Source organism: Diplotaxodon limnothrissa, linkage group LG12 (assembly GCF_057381915.1).
Source record: "Diplotaxodon limnothrissa isolate DT_005_m linkage group LG12, D_limnothrissa_male_GT1.1, whole genome shotgun sequence".
Classification (NCBI taxonomy): Eukaryota; Metazoa; Chordata; class Actinopteri; order Cichliformes; family Cichlidae; genus Diplotaxodon; species Diplotaxodon limnothrissa.
The window spans coordinates 29,602,539-29,623,408 of NC_140607.1; the positions used below are offsets into that span (position 1 = coordinate 29,602,539).

Below are 20,870 nucleotides of genomic sequence, written 5' to 3' on the forward strand. Positions count from 1 at the left end.
GCGTCCTCTCCAGGAAACATGTATGATTAAGAGCAGACAGTGAGGCTTTCTTCTTGACTACTATGGACTCTAGACACCTATCATCAGTTCTAGATGTTCATACTGTCAGGTACTGCACACAGATTGGACAATTTAATTCTTACATTTTTAGCTATTTTACAGTTTTTTCTGAATGCTTAAACCCTAACTGTGATTCCTGTAGCACAATCTCTAAAACTATTCAGACTTATAGCAAAACCACTCACTGAGTTTGCAAAACTAAAAGCACAAAAACTGCTTTGCCCTCAGTTTGCAATTTTGTAACACACACTTTGCAAAACTGTAGGCACAATTCACTGCACAACACTCAATTACCAAATTTCCAACACACTCCTAGCAAAAGTATACACATGACTCTTATAAGTACCTGGGTGTTCACCTCAACAAGAAACTGGACTGGACAACAAATACAGACGTCCTGTATAAGAAGGGCCAGAGTCGACTCCACCTGCTGAGGAGACTGAGGTCCTTCGGAGTCTGCAGGACTCTGCTAAGGACATTCTATGACACTGTGGTAGCATCTGCCCTTTTCTATGCAGTGGCCTGCTGGGGGAGTGGATGCACGGACAGGGACAGGAGCAGGATTGACAAACTGGTGCAGAGGTCTAGCTCCGTGCTGGGATGTCCCCTGGAGTCTGTGGAGGTGGTTGGTGAGGGGAGGATGTTAGTAAAGCTGACATCCATCATGAGCAACCCACATCACCCACTGCATGAGTATGTGAGTGGTCTGAGCAGCTCCTTTAGTCAGAGACTGAAACACCCTCGCTGCAGGAAGGAGCGCTTTCGCAGATCATTCATCCCAACAGCAGTTAGACTCTATAACTCCTCAATCACGATGTCATAAGTCACTGGACACTGTGAACATCCACAGTCACCACTTCATGCATAATGGACCTTCCATGACCTTCCAAGCTATATAGTTTATGTCTTCCATATTTCCAACCATATCCATAATCACATACTGTGTATGCTACCATTGTATATAGTGTATTATCTTACTTTTTTTCATTGATTGTACTTAATTGTATTTTTGTATTTCCTTCATATATCTGTACCTGAGCTGAGGTGACGCAAAAATTTCCCCGTTGTGGGATCAATAAAGTCTTGTCTTATCTTATCTTATCTTATCTTATCTTATCTTATGTATGGCTATCATTAACACTAATTTTCCAACTGTCTGGCACACTTTCACATGTGAAAACTTCTTTAGATAATTAGTTCACTTTGCAATCAGCCTAAGCACTATAATACAGGTAAGCTGTGTGTGCGGAGTACAATGGAGGGAGCAGAAAGAGTGAGAAGTAGAGGAGGCCGAGGAAGAGGACGTGGAGGTGAAGAAGTAGGATGAAGAGGACGACAAGGAGGAGCAAGAGGAAGACGAGGAGGGGGGAGAGGAAGATGAGGAGGGGGGAGAGGAAGGGTAGGAAGAGTAAGAAATAGAATTGCTGATGACATCAGAGCTACAACCGTGGAATGACCCTGAGGGTAGCTGGCAAACGGGTCCAGCCTAACTCGAGCCGCTACACTGTAGCAAGTACCATAAGGACATCTTGAAATGAGAATCGGTTAGTACAGTCACTTCGCACAAAGATTTGTAGCACTGCCATATGCCAATGAGAAACACACCAATACCATTGATGTAAAAATACTGAAATTGTTACTTTACAGAATTGCTAGATGACCAGATGCTGGGGGCAGAGGAAGCATGTTCACTGCAGACCAAGTAACCCATATAGTCATTATGGCGATTGCAAATAATCCTATACTTGGAAATGAACACTTGTGTTTGTTTTGATGTGTTTGAATAAACACCAGTACTTGAAGTTTGGATCCCTCTATGCTTATGGATCTATGACAGAAGTATGAGCCCAAACTGACATAGCCATAATTTAACAAAGAGATTAATATAGCAGATATTTGCTGCCATCTAGTGGAAAAACAGGACATATTTCACTGACGATGGCTATTACAAAAAGTTGATTCAGTTGGCTATGTTGTGTCCAAATAAACAGAATTAGCTTTTTGGGATTTCCTTCCCTGGGATGATTCAGCATGCATCAAGACTAACAATGGTTGCTTTTCTTTTTTGGTCATCATTTCCTTTATTGCACTATCTTCATAGCTGTATGTGTACAGTACCCGTGGAACCACACACCTTTCTTTTGACAAGGATGTACGAAATAGAGATTTGATCTATTCTGGGAATGTAGAGGCACTACAATGATTTTATAATTATGGTAAATGGACTGATTCTTAGATAGTGCTTTTCTACTCTTCTGAGCACTCAAAGCACTTTACACAACTTGTGCATTCACCCAAGCACATTTTCTTAGTGCTTTCTAACTAACATTCACACACACATTCATACTCCGATGGATGCATTGGAGAGCAATTTGGGGTTAGTATCTTACCCAAGGATATTTGGCATGCAGACTAGGGGAAGCCAGGAATCGAACCACCGATCAATAGATGACCTGCTCTGCCGCCTGAGCTATAGCCACCCACAATTAAATGATGCCTCACAGCAAGAAAGTCGTATGTTCATATCCACTTGATGGCTGAGGTCTTTCTATGTGGAGTTTTCATGCTTTCTCTGTGCCTGTGCAGGTTCAGGACAGACAAAAGACCAGCTTTTCCATCATTTCCAGTCTTTGTGTTAAGTTAAGCTACTCAGGTGTTGATGGTAGCTTAATATTTACAATACAGACATGAACTTGGTATGGATCACTTCACCTAACAGCCAAGATGGGAAAAAAAACCCCCAAAACAAAAAAAGGGTGTCCTTTTACTCATATTGTTTCATGCTTTGAATGTCCATGCAGAAAATCCTTTTATCCCTGTCCTACATGTTGAGACAATGTCCCACATTGTGATTCACTTTAACTGAACAATTGTGAACACCTGACTCTCTCTAGAAGCATGTGGTCGAAAACGAGATGTGCTGATTGATAGTGTGGAAGATGATTACCAGAGTTTGATCTGTCAAAGCTCTACATAAAGGGATCAGTGCTAACAGTGGTTAGCACTGTTGCTATCACTGCTGCCTCACAGGAACGAGGTCCTCGGTTCAAATCTGCCATGTGGAAGGGGCCTCTCTGTGTGGAGTTTACAAGTTCTCCCCCTAGCAGCATGGGTTCACTCCAGCCTCCTCCCACAGTCCAAAAACATTCAGTTAGTGGGGCTAAGTTAATTGCTGATTCTAAAACATCTGTCTGTGTGTTAAGCCTGTGGCAGACTGGGCTCCAGGACAGCTGGGATAGGCTTCAGGTCCCTGTGACCCTGAACTGTATAAGTGGAAGATAATGGATGGATGGAATATAGGAGTGTACAAAGACTTGAGACTATACATACTTTAGCTCATATGTGCTTATTGCAATCAGATAAATTACAGCATATTCGTTTTCCCTATACTTAAACTCTAACCTGTATAACTTTTGTGAGATTTTAGCCAAACATTTATCAAAATTTCAGACTACACACACCACTCCATTATGGCACAACCACACTCTTTGACCCTCATCTTGTTTATTGGGCTCTGGCCTCCCTGCTCACATATGGGCTGTGTTTGCCATTACAGTTGCAGCTCATTTCATGAATGCACTCCCAGGCAGTGCACACAACAAAGGAGGCCAGCTCTTCCTCATAAGCCAAAAGATGTGTAGTGTGTAATGCAGAGTATCATTCATCATCGTCTACACGCTTCCCTGCCCCCTCTCTCTCACACACACAAACACACACACACGCACACACACACACACACACAAACATGGCGGCCTCTGTTTCACCGCTACGCTCCTCCTTCAGGATTTGTAGCCCTTTAACGTTACACCATCACTGCTGCCGGGCCAAACTGCGGATGCACAGAAAATGCGAGAGTCAAAAGAGACATCTACACGAGTCGGCGACGAGGTAAAACGCAGCACGTCTAAAACAATGCTGGTTTTTCTTTTATTATACGGCATCACTTTGCGCAGGGCTGAACGACGCTTCAGGTCCGGCGAAGGCGTGCGCAGCGTCACGTGTCGGTGGGTGGTGATTGACAGCCTGTTTCGCCGTTCACGAAACCTGCGAGTGTAGATTACAGTACAAATTGCAACCATATTTAAAGGGACTATTTTTTCAAAAGACATGACAGAGTTACATAACCGGCTCACAGCCTCGCCGGCTGAACACAACGCGCTCTATGTAATGTGGACTGTAGCTGATGGAGAGGGCTGTCACCTATGGTTATACCATATTTAGTATATTTATAGCACATTTAAGAACACATAAAATTGTGGTCCCTAAATCAGACGCCTTAATAAAATCCTCACTGGACACTTGAGAACATCTTGCTATTAGTGAATATGAGCCATCTACTCTAATTCTTCCTGGCACAGATTCAAAAAAGTGTCAAAACAATAAGTAGAGATTTTGCTTCATATTGACCAGAGAGCATCACAGAGTTGCTGCACATCCATGATGCAACACTCCTCATCTCAAAGTTGCATTATTGGACTGAAAGCAGTGACTGTGGAGGCTATCTGGCTATCTGAGCACTGACTCGCTGTCATGTTCAAGAAACCAGTTTGAGATGATTAAAGGGTAGTTACGGATGTACATAGTCAGCAACAATGCTCTGATTGGCTGTGGTGTTTAAAGAATATTCAGTTGGTGTTAAGAGGGCAAAGTTTGTCAAGGAAATATCCCTCACACCGTTACATCACCGGAAGCATTCTGAACTGTTGAGACGAGGCAGGATGGATGCATGCTTTAGTGTTGTTTATGCCAGGTTCTGACCCTACCATCGACTGTTTTCAGTCTACAGTTGTCCAATTTTGGTGAGCCTGTGTGAATTTCAGCCTCAGTTTCCTCATCTTAGCTACAGGAGAGAAACCGGCTGTGGTCTTATAAGCTTTGTTACTGGAAGTATTCACTCACTTAGCCAAATCACTGAATTCCGGTGTCCCTATCACTTTTGTGGCGACAAGGGTATAAAATGGCAGGTCATGGGTAATAGCTGTCAGTAATACAAATTTAAAACCAAGAATATCCAAAAGTAGATTCTGGTCATCTGGATGTAGCGTTTTCAGTGGGAGAAACATTTCGTCACTCATCCAAGTGAGTTCTTCAGTCTCAGCTGACTGCAGGTCAGCTTGAAAAGTGAATTTGTCACTGTTAAATTCATCTTTCATCTTTCCCGCAGTGTATTAGTGCATTAATTCATGTGTTTTCTCTTTATCTTTCCAGGCATGCCGCTGTGGTGATTTCCGGAACAGAGTTAGCTCGTCAGCTGCACAGAGAAATCCAGCGTGATGTGGAAGAGCTGGTAGCTCAGGGCAACATGAGACCACACCTAGGTGTGGTCTTAGTGGGTGACGACCCAGCCAGTCACACCTACGTTAAGAACAAGACCCGCGCAGCCAGCATCCTGGGTCAGATATGAGCAGCACATGCATTCTTAAACGTGTATTCATAAAGTATTTCATGCATATCTAAAAACAATAAATATAACTAAAGTAGCACATATTTTATGCATACACAGATACATATGTTCAGACGCACTTGCTTAAGCAAAAGTAACATACATTTAAAATAATCAAAAATAAAACAATGTGTATTTAAAATAATCATGCAAAAGTACACAACTACATCTTCATGGTTTAGGTATATGTGTTTATGTGTTCTCCAGGTATTTCCAGTGATACAGTGGTGCGGCCCAGCACAGTGTCTCAGGAGGAGCTGCTGGAGCTGATTGACAAGATGAACCGTGACTGGAGGGTCAGTGGCTTATTGGTGCAGCTCCCACTTCCAGGTGAACAAAGGCACCACTGCTCCAGAGGTGTCCTCCATGACATCATGTTAACTGGTCTTTACAGTTGTGGTGATTCTGCTTCTATAGTCGATGGATATTGTGTGCATAAAATTTTATGCGTACAGAATATGTATTGGAGTGATTTCTGGTGACTGTGGGGCCCACATGACTGCAGTGAACTCATTATCATTTTTAAGAAACCAGTTTGAGATTATTTGAACTTTGTGATGTGACACGTAATCCTGCTTGGAAGCAGCAATCAGAAGAGGGGTTCACTGTAGTCATAAAGGGATGGTCAGACTACTCAGGTAGGCTATATAGTGTTTAAACAATGCTCTGCTGATACTAAGGGGCTCATGTCGAGTTCTGACCTTATCATCTGAATGCTGAACAGGTGTACCTAACAAAGTCACTTGTGAGTCTATTATGTTTCAGTTCTTTGTACAGTTCTTCACATGATATACAGTACCTGAGCTTATGTTCTGCTCCCTCTGATTTTAGAGCACATAAATGAGAGAGCAGTATGCAACGCCATCGCTCCAGAGAAGGATGTGGATGGCTTCCATATTGTGAACATCGGTAAGCTGTGCCTGGACCAGAGATCCATGGTGCCAGCCACTCCTGCAGCTGTCTGGGAGATCATCAAAAGAGCAGGTATGCCTCCCAGTATTCTCCAAAGCATTTACTCAACTTAATATCTATAAACGTTTGTCATGGCTATTTTTAGCCTTGCCATTCGCTCTGTTTTTTGAACCTACGATGGCATGATCCCTAAATTTGAACTGAATGTTCAGTTCCAAAGAATGTAAAGTTAACTCTAGAAGCAATAGCAGAAGTAGGTATTATATGTCCATTTCTATGCATCTCAGATCCACTAGGTGGCGCCTAATATCCTTTCTTCCATCTAAATCTAAATTTCATCTGTTCTTTGACTTTCATTAGTTTTAACATGAAATAAAAGTATAATGTTTCAGTTTTCTGAAAAAGTGTGAAAGTTATTTGAAGTAATGTGTGTAAAACTTTATATTTAACAGATGTTGTTATTAAAACATTATTTGAATAAAATAGTAGGACGTTAGTTCTTAAAATAAAACTATTCTTACTGTGATGTGAGAACAGTGTCTAGAATGGCAAGAAACCCCTTGGTTATCATACCAAAGGAGTGGAGGATTGAGGTGCGGCTAAGCCTTGGCTGCCTTTGAGGTTAGTTCAGTTGTCGTAGGAATGCTTAAGGGTTTTATATCATCATGAAATCAGCTTATCGGCTGTGACAGAACTTTTGGAATCCTCCATCCCACATAGTGCTGAAGCAGATATCTCTTTATAGATTACATTGAGAGCTGAAGGATGAAGGGTTTGGCGTAACTCACTTGTCTGTCTGAATGACTGGAATGTTTCAAACTCTAAGTTATGGAAATACACAATTCTGATGAACTTGAACACTATACACTATGTGTATATAATTATTTGAGCTTGGTTTTGGTTTCAAAGGTGAAAATGGTCCGAGAGAAGTGTGACTGAATTCTTTAAGCCTTGTAACAAACCTTTCTGCTGGCTCTATCGACCTAGCTAAGGCAATGCAAGTGAAAACAGATGCAAGTTTTTAATAATTACTGTATTCATAGAAGCTAAAATATTATCCAGTACCCCAAATCACCGGTTTAAAAAGTAATGGCTCCTGTTAAATAGTTATCCATAGAGTCATAAAAAAATAAGGTTTTCACAGGACTCTATGCTGTCATTAAATGTGGCATTGTGCATTTGCCATTATTCCAGAAATCTTGTGGTTTGTTGACAAGTAAGAGGCTTTCTCTTGATAAACATTCCAGACAAGCCAGGTATGTTCACTCTTTTGTTAACTGAAAGGTCATGAACTTTAACATTTAAATAAATGGTAAATGGCCTGCATTTGTATAGCGCTTTTCTAGTCCATAGGACCCCAAAGCGCTTTACACTACATTCAGTCATTCACCCATTCACACACACATTCACACACTGGCGATAGCAAGCTACATTGTAGCCACAGCTGCCCTGGGGCGCACTGACAGGGCAGCACAGTAACTAAAGTCTGTAGAGCCTGAAATGCAGGTCTTGAGTTTTTACAGTTTCTCTGAGCACTGCATGGTCTGACTATGGGGTGAATTTACTGGGATATCCACTCCTGTGAATAATGTGGTATTATACACCTCAATTCTGCTTTTATAGAGGTCATCACACTTGTTGATGAAGTGCATTTGATTAGGTACCTGTTTGCTATTTACCTTCTTAATTCCTATTAAACCAGTGGGGATGCATTTAGTTTATCACAGGACTGCATAGAGTCCTTCAGAAACAAGTCATACAATATCAGAGATGTAAAGCTTGAGTTTTTATATTCTTCTGAAAGGTTTTAGGGATTTCAAGATACATTATCGCAAAATTTGGAGAAGCCTTGAGGTTCCTCTGGAGTTAGTAGTGTTTTTACTTGCCAGCCTTCTGTGCACGTCATTTATGCCCAGTATCTGTTGGATTGTGGAGTTACCAAAAGAGATACTAGATGACACAAAGACCAAGGAAGGAAGGAAGGAAGGAAAAAATCCCATGAATCTTTTTCTTGTAACTTTTTTGACATCATAGGATGATTCATTGTTGTACTCTTTGGGATATTTTGAAACTCTGGAAGGATTTCAAACTTTATAGACTTATCTGGCTTAATATTCTTCTTCCTTATCACTTCTGAAATTTCTGGTCGTTACCACATATTGTGCTGCTGGTAATTCCTTTTAGGCAACTTCACACTTCTGAAAATTGCTTATATGCCATGGTTTCAGGCCTGGGTGTGTCCAGTCCAGCTGCAGCCGGTTATCAGCTTTTTTTTTGACTACAAGGGCAAAAATCTTTTTTTCTCACATATACTTTGTAATATTAAACACTCTTTCTGCTTCGATACTTAGATTTGTTATTTCAAACTATCACTACACAACAAGCATGCTCAGGTTGACTTTTTAAAAATTGGACAGAATTTGGTATGACATAAAAAACAAATAGAAAACAAGAAGGGTTTAGATCAGGTTTAGCAGCATAATTGGTATTTAATACAAATTTCATCAGCAAATTGTGATATTGGCCTAATTGATGACACCTATGTTAACGTCTTAATAGTTTTTGCTTGACAATTTAGCTTCAGGGAGAGTCAGTTTCTCTCTACTTGAGCAGTACAGTGAATCTAGCATATTTTATCATTTCTCTGTGCAGGTATTGAGACTGTGGGGAAGAATGTCCTTGTTGCTGGTCGCTCCAAAAATGTTGGAATGCCCATTGCAATGTTGCTGCATACTGATCGCCATCATGAGCGTCCTGGAGGTAAGAAAATGCATTTGGATGTCTGTGTGGCTTATCTGCAATCTGAGTCAGCATTGTAATAAGATTGGCGTGCTGCTCTTTGTAGGATTGGTGTTTCACCATTGTGGCTTTCCCTGAGGGATGTTTGATGTTTGAGCTTTTGCCAGGATGTGAGCAATAAATTAAAGCTTTATTGTTTCCTCACCTTTTTAATCAAACAAAAAACTGCTGATGAATGTCCTGCTGAGGAACAAAGAAAAAAATCTGGGAGTGTGAAGGAAAATCACAGGGTGAGACTTTTGGCACTGGAAGACAGATCAGCCCCTTATAAGGGTGCAGGAAGAAGGGATTGGATTTGGAAAGGTATTGCATGTTCAGATGAAGCAACAAGATGTGCTTAACATTTCAAAGTAAAGTGTTATTGCAGGTCAGAACAACACAAATGGGAACATAACTCACTCAAAGCTGCATACCAAAGAAAAATTAGGAGATCAAAACACTGCAGTTGTCCCTAAAGTCATCGCTAAAAGGATAAAACGTTCTTTATTCATCCACATCAAATTAGGTCAGGGGACTGAAATATGCTATACAATTTCTGAAAGTAAATGATTGAGACCCAGTCCATGTTCTTCCAAACTATGTCGTGTGTACATATTGCAAATTGAGAACCATTTTTAAGTTTTTGAAATCAGTAAAAGAACACGCTATTTTGAAATTTGAGTCTTTTAAAAGCTCTTAATGGCTACTACTGACTTTGTAGCTGAAATTGGTTGCACTGTTAAAACATATGAGTTGTAATGAGTTGCTTGGAAACATCTATGCCAGGGTTTTAGTAATGCAGTATGCAAAAACAAACTTAAAGGCAGGTGTTATCTTTTGAAACTGTACATATTTGTTTAACTTTACCTTTTACCTTTAGAATCACTTGGAACTGCACCAATGCTATTTGTTTATTTAGTTAAACATAAGCATAATCCTAATTAATTTCAGGTATGTTGTGCCATCCTTATGTAAAAAATCTTTTAGTTTTACATTATATTATTATTGTAAAGCCCATAACAGAAAACTGTATTGTTTATTCTATTGGTAGCTGCGTCATCTATTACCAAGTTTTGTCAGTTTATTAATCATCAGTGATTCCTGGATGATGGATGGTATAAATAGTTAATGAGAACTTATAATCTGTAAGAACTTGGCAATCTTTAAGATTGAACTTATGAACTGGTGCAGCCAGTTCCAGGTCTTCTGAGCCTTACACCCAGATCAAGATTAACACATATTTGTGAGGCACGTGACATGGACAGAAGAAATAGAAAGTTCTTGGTCATAAGACGATATTAAGGAGAGGAGAGGAGAAGAGAGCAAATATCAATGTATCAATAACTATTCATATGTCATAAACTCCAGCTTCCTCCCATGGTTCAAAGACAATTGGTCAGTGGGGTTTGGTTAACTGGTGAATCTAAATTGCTCATAGGTGTGAATGTGAACGGTTGTCTGTCTCTATGAGTTACGCTTGTGTTTCTGTTTGTCAATCCGATCAATGAGTCTGGGTTTTGTGGTTGCGAGGAGAACGGTACTTGTCTGACTGCTTTGTGGTGTGGGATTGTTTTTCAGGAGTTGGGCTTGGTCACTTAGTTTCAGTGAAACGCTTTATCGTTTTGTGGGAACAGTTTCCGGATGGCTCTTTCCTGTTCCAGCATAACTGCGCACCAGTGCACAAATCAAGGCCCAGAAAGACATAGATGAGCGAGTTCGATGTGGAAGAACTTGAATGGCCTTCAGAAAGTCCAGACCTTAACCTGATAGAAGACCTTTGGGCTGAATTAGAGCAGAGACCCCAAAGTTGTCCTTCAAAATCAGTGTCTAGAAGCATAAATGTGCAAAAATGTACATGCACATACCTTCAGGTAACGTCAGGAATTTATAAATCATTTCAAAGAGTCAAAAAGAAGCGTGGAGAGGCTCAGAATCTAAGGTATTTGAGTTCCATTGGAACGTTTGCACAGTGTGGGATGACTTGAGTTTCCCTGTCTTACCTGAAACACAAAGAATCTTTTAAAGCATTGTCACAAGGAGGAAGAGACACATCCGGCGCAAAAAGAAACTGATAGATACCACACGGATGCCTTAAGTTGTGGTAAAACACTCCCAACCAAATATTGAGTGCATAAATGTACAGATTTTTCAGAGGTTGGACATTTTTGTATTGAAAATGTTTTTTTAATGATCTTATTTTAATGTTCTAACTATTCTGATAATGCCAGATACTGGATTTCTGATGTTGAAGAGCTATAAGCCATAGTCAATAAAATTATAACAAAAAAAGATTAATATATTTCACTTTCGAAGTAATGAATATCTGATAAATGAGAAAAAAAAATTTCTGAATCAAATTACAAGACTTCAAAAAGACTAAATCTGGTCAATGATCTACCAGAACTTTTTCTGTAACTTTAAAAATGTATTTCTTACAATTTAAGTCAGATTTCTTTCAGCAGCTTTTTGTTTACCATGTAGAAATACAGTTAAATATGTAATTTCTTTACACTGTCAGAAAGGGGAGTTTCACTGGCCTGAAACACTTAAGATCAAAGTCGGCTATATGTGGCCCGCGATGTAAGATGAGTTTTACGCTCCTCTTGTACTTGTTATTTCAGGTGTATGGATTTTATCAGAACGTGACACTAAGGTGGACTACCTAGTTCTTGAAAACTAAGTTTGCAAAGAATGGCAACTGAATGTGTGCTTTGTAACTGGATATTAAACTGCAAATATACAATAAGGCTAAAAACAAACTTTCCTATTTTAAAAATCTTCAGTCCCCAGTAAGTGTTTTTTTTTTTATTCCAAAGGGAAGTTGAATAACGACATAGTTCATAGGTTTATTTCCCACAACACGAGTTGTACAGCTTCACACACATTTCTTCTGGTATGCGATATGCAGGTTTGCTGTGCTGTGACTTGCCTTTTCTTCCCTCTCGTTCTTATCTTCGCAGAATACCTCCGTGGATTACAGCAACAATACTGGTCCTAATACAGTTATGACTTTGCAAGTTGCTCTGACACACCTAAACGGAGATTAAAGTTACTATCACGCATGCTGCATTTCCTCATTGTGTAATGTCTGACTTAGGGTGTCCTTCCCCCACCACTGTCTCATTTTTTTTGTAAAGCTGTAAGAGAACAACAGGTCTCACAGTAATGAAGCAGAAAGAAGAGAATATTTACACTTTAAATGTATAAAAACACTGCTTAGCAGAATCAATATTCTTCATTCCCACAGGAGAACCTTAATTGAATTAATTAATTGAAGGTTAGGTTTTGGCCACATTAACTGTTTGCTGATTATTAACATTAGCACTAATACCCCCCAAAATGCACCACCTGTCAGTACCTGAAGAATGATAGACTGGGTAATAACTTGAAATATTCATATTGAGTAAAAGAAATCTTGCTTCTGGCACTTTGAGCATGTAGAGACACCAGCTTTAGAACAGTTTAAAGGAACGTCATTGACAGGATAACCTTCACTATCAGCATTTTTAGAAGTATTGAAAGATGTCCTTTCATGGTTAATTTGCCATGTTTTGGCTAAGTAAGTTTTTATACATATTTTTAAAACCCTGATGTGGCATTTTATTCATATACATTGAATGTAGCAGGTGATGTAGGTGATAGATATCTCCGAGACCAAGAAGTGTAAACCAAGAAGTGGTGGATTAACCACAACATGTCCTTTTTCCTCTTAGGTGATGCCACAGTGACCATTACCCACAGATGTACTCCAAAGGAAAGGCTCAAAGAGCTAACCCGCCTGGCTGACATCATTATTGCAGCAGCAGGTAAACGTATCAGGACCACAGTAAAACATATCTGTCAGTTTTTTCCACAACTAAAGAACTACCGAAGTGACATATGTCATACCCAACAAAACGTCTTTCAAATGAATGGAGTGACACATGCAAACTAGTTCAGGCAGGCGGTTTGGGTTGTCCTGCATCTTGCATTCATGACAACCCTCACTTTCGTCACGTAATTCGTCGCCATTTACTTCATTCAATTTAAGCTGAAAAATTTCCAGTGTTACCCTGTGTTGTGTCACTGACACTGCTGCCATGCATCACTGGCTGTTATTTCATCACCAGCGTCTAGCTGTAGGCTCCAATGTAATGTTTATGAGCTGCTGCTGTAATAAATCAACAGTTTCTGGTGTCAGTTGTCATACTAACTGTATTAAGTATTGCAAAACGATTCATAGGATTTAACATCACATCAACTGGCTGTACGGTTACAACCAACCATCACTGTCATAATTTGCTAATCTGCCAAGGCATTTCTCAGTCAGTGTTTTGGTTGAATAATGTCACTGTTTTTGAAAAATTGACATCAGTGATGTCATTTTTGTCCAAACAAGAGTCAAAACTAGGAACTTGGGATCACCTGATTTTCCTCAAACAATTAGTACATTTTCACTCATTATTCAAGTTGTGCTATTCGTTATTTTGCGACCGTGGCTCAGGGGTTGGGAAGCGTATCTGTAACCGGAAGGTCGCCGGTTCGATCCCGGGGCTCTCTGTCCTGGTCGTTGTGTCCTTGGGAAAGACACTTTACCCTACTTGCCTACTGGTGTTGGCCAGAGGGGCCGATGGCGCGATATGGCAGCCTCGCTTCGGTCAGTCTGCCCCAGGGCAGCTGTGGCTACAACTGTAGCTTGCCTCCACCAGTGTGTGAATGTGAGAGTGAATGAATAGTGGCATTGTAAAGCGCTTTGGGTGCCTTGAAAAGCGCTATATAAATCCAATCCATTATTATTATTATTATTAAAAAATGTTCAGCGTGTACTGCAAAGAAATGTATCTACAGTCATGTGAAAATTAAAGATTTATAGGATTTGCAATCCTGTGAGAAACTAAGTATGCCCATAGTGCTTCCACAGGAATTAGTACTAATCACTTGCTCATCATCAAGTGTGATCAGCTCTGTAAAAGCAGAATTGATGGGTGTAATAACAGTGCCGCAATCGTCACAGGAGTCCATGTCCCAGTAAATTCACCCCAAGTTCAGACCTGTCACGGCGACGGATGGCCGGTACTGAATAGGACCCAGGTGCAGGAACCCAGAGCGGATGATTTAATAGTTTATTACGGTTAAGTGCAAGGGGAACAAAAAAAAGGGAAACGTGGCAAAGACAGAAAATGACGAGACGTGGAGCCTTGGTGTGGCGTGCCCAGGGGAACGTGGCTAGGGCGAGGGAACGAGGCCTGAGAAGTGGAACGGAGCTGAGTGGGGAACAGTCACACTGAGGGGAGAGGATATAGAAGTTAGGCAGGTAGTGAAGGCAGCTCAGAAGTGGCCAGTATAAGAGCAGCAATTCTTACTTTGCAGTTAGGGACCTGAAGTGTTTGAGAGGGGGATGATGAAGATCCAGGGGAGGCTGAGTGGCGTGGAAAGGCTGACCTGAGATCCGGGGCTCCAGATGGAGTGTGATGGCAGGAGGGCAGGCAGGTGAGGCACAGAGGGATTTCCAAAATGATCACTAGGTATTCCGAGTCCGGAGGTGGAGTGAGCCAGGGTGGGTACAGCGACTGTAGCACAAAAGAGTCTTAGTTAGTAAGATGAATCACAGCGAGAACTTGAAACACAAGACCTGTTACCAACATGGGTTGATGACGAACTGGCAGTGAGTGAACATCGATGTGTGGTTTAAATCCCTCTGGCTTGATAGCCTGCAATAGGCTCCAGGTGTGCAGGAGCTGGAGTTGGCCCTGCCCAGGGGCGGATCCCAGGTCAGTTCAGGAGCCTAATGGAAACTCCAGCCACCCACCGTAGACCATGACAAGACCATGCACAAAAGAAACTGCAAAACACTACAGAGCTACACCTCAGACTCTGCAGGTCTCAGTTAGCATGTCAAATGTCATTGTTGTACAATTAGAAAAAGACTGAACAAGCATGGTTTGTTTGGAAGGGTTGCCAGTAGGAAGGCTCTTCTCCCTGAAATGAACATGGCTGCACAGCTTAGGTTTGCAAATCTGAATCTGAACAAACCAAAAGGTTTCTGGAACAATGTCCTTTGGACAGATGAGACTAAACTGGAGATGTTTGGACATAATCCACAGCAGAAAATTTAAAGAAAACCTAATTAGCACAACACCTCATATCAGGTAGAGGTCTGATGATTTTGGTTTGTTTTGCAGCAAAATGACCTGGGCACATTATAGTCCTTGAGATGACCGTGAACTTTCTATACCAAAGTATTCTAGGGTGTATGAAACCATCTGGCTGACCGCTAAAGCTTTGCCCAAACTGGGTATTACAATAAGACAGTGATCCCAAGCACAGCAGCATATCTACAACTGACTGAAAATGAAAATAATCAAGGTGTTGTGTGTGAATGGTAGTTAGAAAGCACTTCAAAGCATAGAAGACATTGCCTTTATGAATGGGTGAATGTGGCTTGTCGTAAAGAGTGCTTTGAGTAATCAGGGAGAGTAGAAAAGTGCTATATAAGAATCAGTCCATTTATCAACTAAAGCAATGTTGTACATAAGAGTGGGACAAAATTCTGACACAACAATGTGAGAGACTGAGAGTCATTCAGAAATAATGACTTCAAGTTACTGCTACTGATTGTAGTTCTACGAGCTACTGAATCATGAGGTGTACTCACAGAACTGCAGAGAGTTCTATGAAAACTTTCCTTTTCACATACTGTACGTCGGCTTTTACTTACTTACCTAATCTGTAATAGGCTACTTGTTTGTATGCAGTCATTATTATACTGAACTAGGGTATCATTTGTTTTTGCTTTAGAGAAACTGGATTAACCCATTTTAAAAGAAGAGTTTAAAATATATTGAGAGCAAACATCCATATTTTGTGAATTTTCTTGTTAACCCTAGTTTTTTGGATAGAAAACCCTACATTAAGAAAAGCAGTGCCAGTTATATGGCATTACTAAAGAGGTTCTACCCTCCGGTGTGCATTCCTTTCCGTCAGTTTCAGATTACTTTTCCTGTGTTGGAACAGGTGTACGTAGATTTATGTTGGCTGATTATGCAAAAAGGAGGAGATGTTGTGAAAAGTGCTCACCAGCCCTTACTTGAAGCGAGCTTCTTGGAATCAAAATAATAAAAGGCGACATTTCCGCCTGTTACTCTACCCCATCTGTAGGCATTGATTAAAACTTTCTGGAAGAACAGTAGTGCTTTGTTTGTTTTTTGCGTGCTGGAACGTGCAGCCATTAATCAATACAGGGCTGTAATATTAGATGAAAGATTCTTTATTAACGCAATGCAGCGATGGGTGCCATGTCTTACTCTGTTTGTCATAAATGGGCTTTTTCCTGATGAGTCACACCTCAATTTCTTTTCATGCTGCAAATGCTTGGTTTTGATTTTGAAGTACTAACTGCATGTACATCATCTCTTTCAGCTGTCTTTGTGTCTTTTGGGAAACGGCACGTGTTTTGGTTGTGTTAAAAGCAAAACGTATGCTGAGGGATTAACTGGTTGTGTAATCTGTAGTAATTGCAGTTAATAGGCTTGGCATTTAGTTTTGTTATACCCTGTCTTGGAAGTTTTATGCTGGCTTTATATGAGCAGTTCTAGTTTAGCTAGACAAACCTGTTATTTAATTATTTAATTATCCAACTGAATTTGGGGCCCATTATTAATTAACAATAATAAATGTGTGAGGAGATCAAATTGATTGTTATCAAATATGATGTGATGATTATTTGAATATTTGTGTTTTAATTCAGTTTTAATGTCCATGGTCCACCCGACAAAAGAACAATCAACTGTGATTCCAAAGATTTTTTTTAGATTTCATGAATAATTGATCTGTTATTGAGTTCAGTACTTCCCCTAACACAAGAATAGGATTTAAAAAAACATTTTAAAGCATTTAAAGAAAACGTTTCAAAGTAGTTCTCGTTTGTCACCATAACCTTGGTTTCTTTACGTAGGTGTTCCTGAGCTGATCACAGCAGATATGGTGAAAGAAGGTGCAGCAGTCATTGATGTGGGTATAAATCGCATCAAGGATCCAAACACAGGAAAACTTCGGCTCATTGGTGATGTGGACTTTGAGGGTAAATGAAAAAGAAGTTAACTGTGTCACAGTTTCTTCTATACTGCTGACATTCTGAAAACAATGTATACCTGTCTGTCGACTTTATTTTTCTTGGGAAACTGTCTCCAAGTCAATTGTTGTGGCATGTTGTAGGAGTGAAGGAGAGAGCAGGTTTCATCACACCTGTCCCCGGAGGGGTGGGTCCAATGACGGTCGCCATGCTGATGAAGAACACTGTGACTGCTGCCAGAAACGCACTGATGCATTAAACACACACACACACACACCTACACCTAGACACACACACACGTGCACAAACAGTATAAAGATTTTTATTTTAACAAGGGCAGACATCATGCAGACATGCAGATATAGATGCATACATTTATATAGGCACCCGCACAGGCAGACCTGCCAAACATCTAACACAGTTTTATTTGAACATCTGTGAACTCAAGACTCAATACCTGCTGGGAAATCTACTTGATATGTATTGCGTTTATAATATTTATTTATTCACTTATTTATTAAGTTATTTATTTCAGCTTTCAATTTTTAAGAATTTATATTAATATTTTTTCTACTGATGTAAGTTTGGTTCATTTTGAGCATAATGAAATAAAAACATTTCAGTTCCAAAGTTTTTTTCTATTTAGTTTTTTCATGATTTCCAAAAGTATTTTGTTGTGTGTTTGTTCTGCTTTTGAGTGTAGTGAGACAGTAAAGCTCAACCATGATTAAGGGTTATGCATCTTAAACATTAGGCTGCTGATTCCTGATCTAACAGACAGCTTTTCATTTCCTTATCGCATCCTCTGCAATGCCTCAAATCCAAAAATAGGGAAGTTCTGAAAAATGAATGTAACCAGTGAAAAGATTCCCCAAAGACATTTCATCTTTTGATCATCATAATAATTAGATAATTAATCTATAGATTTCTGTATGGCTATCCATTTTCCTAATGATGGCACTGCTCCACTGTCTTAAGGCTAGAGGCAGGCCATCTTGGACTACTTGTCAGTTTTGCCCCTTCCTGATTTCTCAGTTTTTTTTCTCTCCATATTTGTCACACTTACATGTATCAGATGTTAACACGAATTTTAATAATAGTCAAAGATAACTCATGTAAATAAAAATTACATTTTAAAATGATAACTTCATTTATTAAATAAGAACAAAGCTATTTAAAGCTACCCGGCCCTGTGTAAACACATCTTCAGCTAATTCTGGACTCTATGGCGGATAATTTATATTTGAAAATGATATCTCATGCTCCCTGAGTCACTCTTATAATTTGAGCTAGATGAAGCAGCATTGCATCTAGAAATGTGCCTGTACTATAAAAGAAGAAAAGAAAATCTACTGATGGAAAAGCCTGGTGATTGAGTATGTTCAGGCAGCCGCCTGACCTCAATATTTGGGAACGTAATATAGGTAGCTGTGGGACAGTAAAATATAATGGTGGCTCCACACCAGTTTGCAATGCAATCCCCAAAGGATTTGTGTTTTCTCCCAAAAATGAAGCGGTTGTTCGGTTGTCAGGTGAAAGTGTAAACCATATCACTTTGGAGCCACCTCCTTAAGGTGATAGTGAAAAACAAAAAGCAAAAAAACAAACAAAAACAGTAAACACATAATTGAAGAGTTCATCTAGAAATGCTTGGCCCCCTATCAAATTTTTTGATAAAACTTTTAATTACATCTAATTCTAATGTGCTGTAACCTGTCTCTAACTAATTCTCTCTTCACGTGTTAAGAGGCCAAAGAAAAATAAAGCTTCCATTGTGATCACGCCAATGAAAAAAGAGAGGATTTCCCAACATCCGCTGTCAGTGAAGCAACTTTACTGGACTGTGAAACTGATTGAAAGTCACCCAGCCAGTGTTCTTCAGAAGCACTTGCCTCTGGGGATATCGTGCCTCCCCCATAGGCTTTGTCTCTGCATGTCTATGAAGTAAATGACTTGATTCAAGTCGAGTATCAAAAGGAAATACTTTTCATTTTTCAAAAGAAAAAAAGCCTTCAGTGTTTTGATTGGCTGTGCAAATCTGGATAAATAAGCTCAGCGCAGACCTGTTGGTCACACCTGTGCAGGCAGAAGGAGCTGAACACATCACATCACCAAAGGACAACATGGTCACACAAAGACAGACGTACCTGGAGAAACGTAAGTTTCCAGTTTGTTCTGTGATAGAGCCATGAAGCAAGAAAAAAAAAAACCTTTTAAAATAAAACTTTCATAAAGCTTGACCTAGGTATTTTTTTTTTTTTATGTATAAATGATAATAGTAAAGGAAGAAACTTGTTAGGAAAACTGAAAAATGCATAGAGTAAAAATAAATCATCTATATATTTAATATTTAATATATTTTCTACATTATTTTCTTTTTTTCTTTTACAGCGTTTCTGCCGGCAGTGACGGTGCTGGTGCTTTTGGCTGCAGCAGGACATTCTGCAGTGGTGAATGATAATCTCCAGACCAAAGCACCGCCTCTGTCAAACTCATCTCTGACCACTCAGTTTAGCAACAGTGAGTGTTTTAAGTTTGAGTTTTGTGACGGTGTAGAAACACATGGCATTACAGTGCTTTATCCCTGACATATATGAAATCTACAGAGCCCCAAATGTCCCCAGTGACGTCACGATATATGCTTGTTAAGTTGTGGGCACAAGGTTTAAGGTCTTATAACTGAAGCTTATCTGAAGACCGGTGTCAAATAATGCCGCCTGTTAATCAAGGAATTAATAATAAGAATGAATAATTAAAGTCATATATTTCTGTTAAATTTTTGTTTATGTTGATTGTTTTATTCTCCCTCTCTGCAGGTAGCATGGAGTTGCCTCAAGTCCTACCTTTACACAAGCCATGTAGAAGCGAACATGCTTCTTATTGTGTAAACGGTGGCAAGTGCATGTATCCGCAAGACAGTGACAAACCTTCTTGCATGTAAGTTCTGCAGTATCAGACAGTATCCACAGTAGATTTAGTTAATAATGATCTGTATGAAATTCTTCTACGTGTTTGTTCATGTTCACTTTTGGAATGCGCTCACATATTTTCTCTGATCTGCAGCTGCGAACCCTCGTACAGCGGGCCACGCTGCATGTTTGTGGAACCAATTCGTGGTGTTACTTTGCTTGATGTAGAGCAAGTCATTGGCATTATTTTCGGGGTGTTCATACTCATCATATTTTTGACGATCGCATTTTACTTCGTCTACAAGAGGTGAGTATCCACAGGTTTTCGCGGTGTAATAAAGTATGCAGGAATAGTGGCAGTTCCATTTCTGATGTTGTTTTTGTGTTTCTGTTTTCAGGTGTACAGAATCGACGGTGCCAATAAAATATGCACCTGCTAAGACCTCGGTGTGAACTCTGCAGCTCACATTTGCTCATGCACCACCATCTTCAACATTTCCCCTTTCAAGAAAAGACAAACCACAGCATTTCATGAGAGTGAATCATTTGCAAGTCTACAAAAATAATATAATATATAAAAAGAAAAAAAATCCCTTTGACAACATTTAAATGGAAACACTTGACTGTTACAAGAGGTTATTAACAAGGAAAGAGCAAGCTCTATCAAATCTAACGTTATTTTTTTAACGATTGTTTTATTTTCATGTAAAGAATAAGA

The 20,870-nt window shown here is 39.8% G+C and overlaps 2 protein-coding genes across 2 annotated transcripts; both read left to right on the forward strand.

The window, feature by feature from the left end:
- Positions 1-3,805: 3,805 nt before the first annotated feature.
- Positions 3,806-17,502, forward strand: mthfd2l (methylenetetrahydrofolate dehydrogenase (NADP+ dependent) 2 like). Its single transcript, XM_085368606.1, has 8 exons — positions 3,806-3,948; positions 5,269-5,453; positions 5,711-5,833; positions 6,335-6,487; positions 9,068-9,175; positions 12,907-12,999; positions 17,127-17,252; positions 17,387-17,502. Exons 1-8 carry the CDS (start codon positions 3,806-3,808, stop codon positions 17,500-17,502), a joined length of 1,047 nt encoding a protein of 348 aa, XP_085224732.1.
- A 1,864-nt stretch (positions 17,503-19,366) lies between these two features.
- On the forward strand, positions 19,367-20,605 carry epgn (epithelial mitogen homolog (mouse)). Its single transcript, XM_085368607.1, has 5 exons — positions 19,367-19,400; positions 19,635-19,763; positions 20,060-20,180; positions 20,307-20,459; positions 20,551-20,605. Exons 1-5 carry the CDS (start codon positions 19,367-19,369, stop codon positions 20,603-20,605), a joined length of 492 nt encoding a protein of 163 aa, XP_085224733.1.
- Positions 20,606-20,870: the final 265 nt, after the last annotated feature.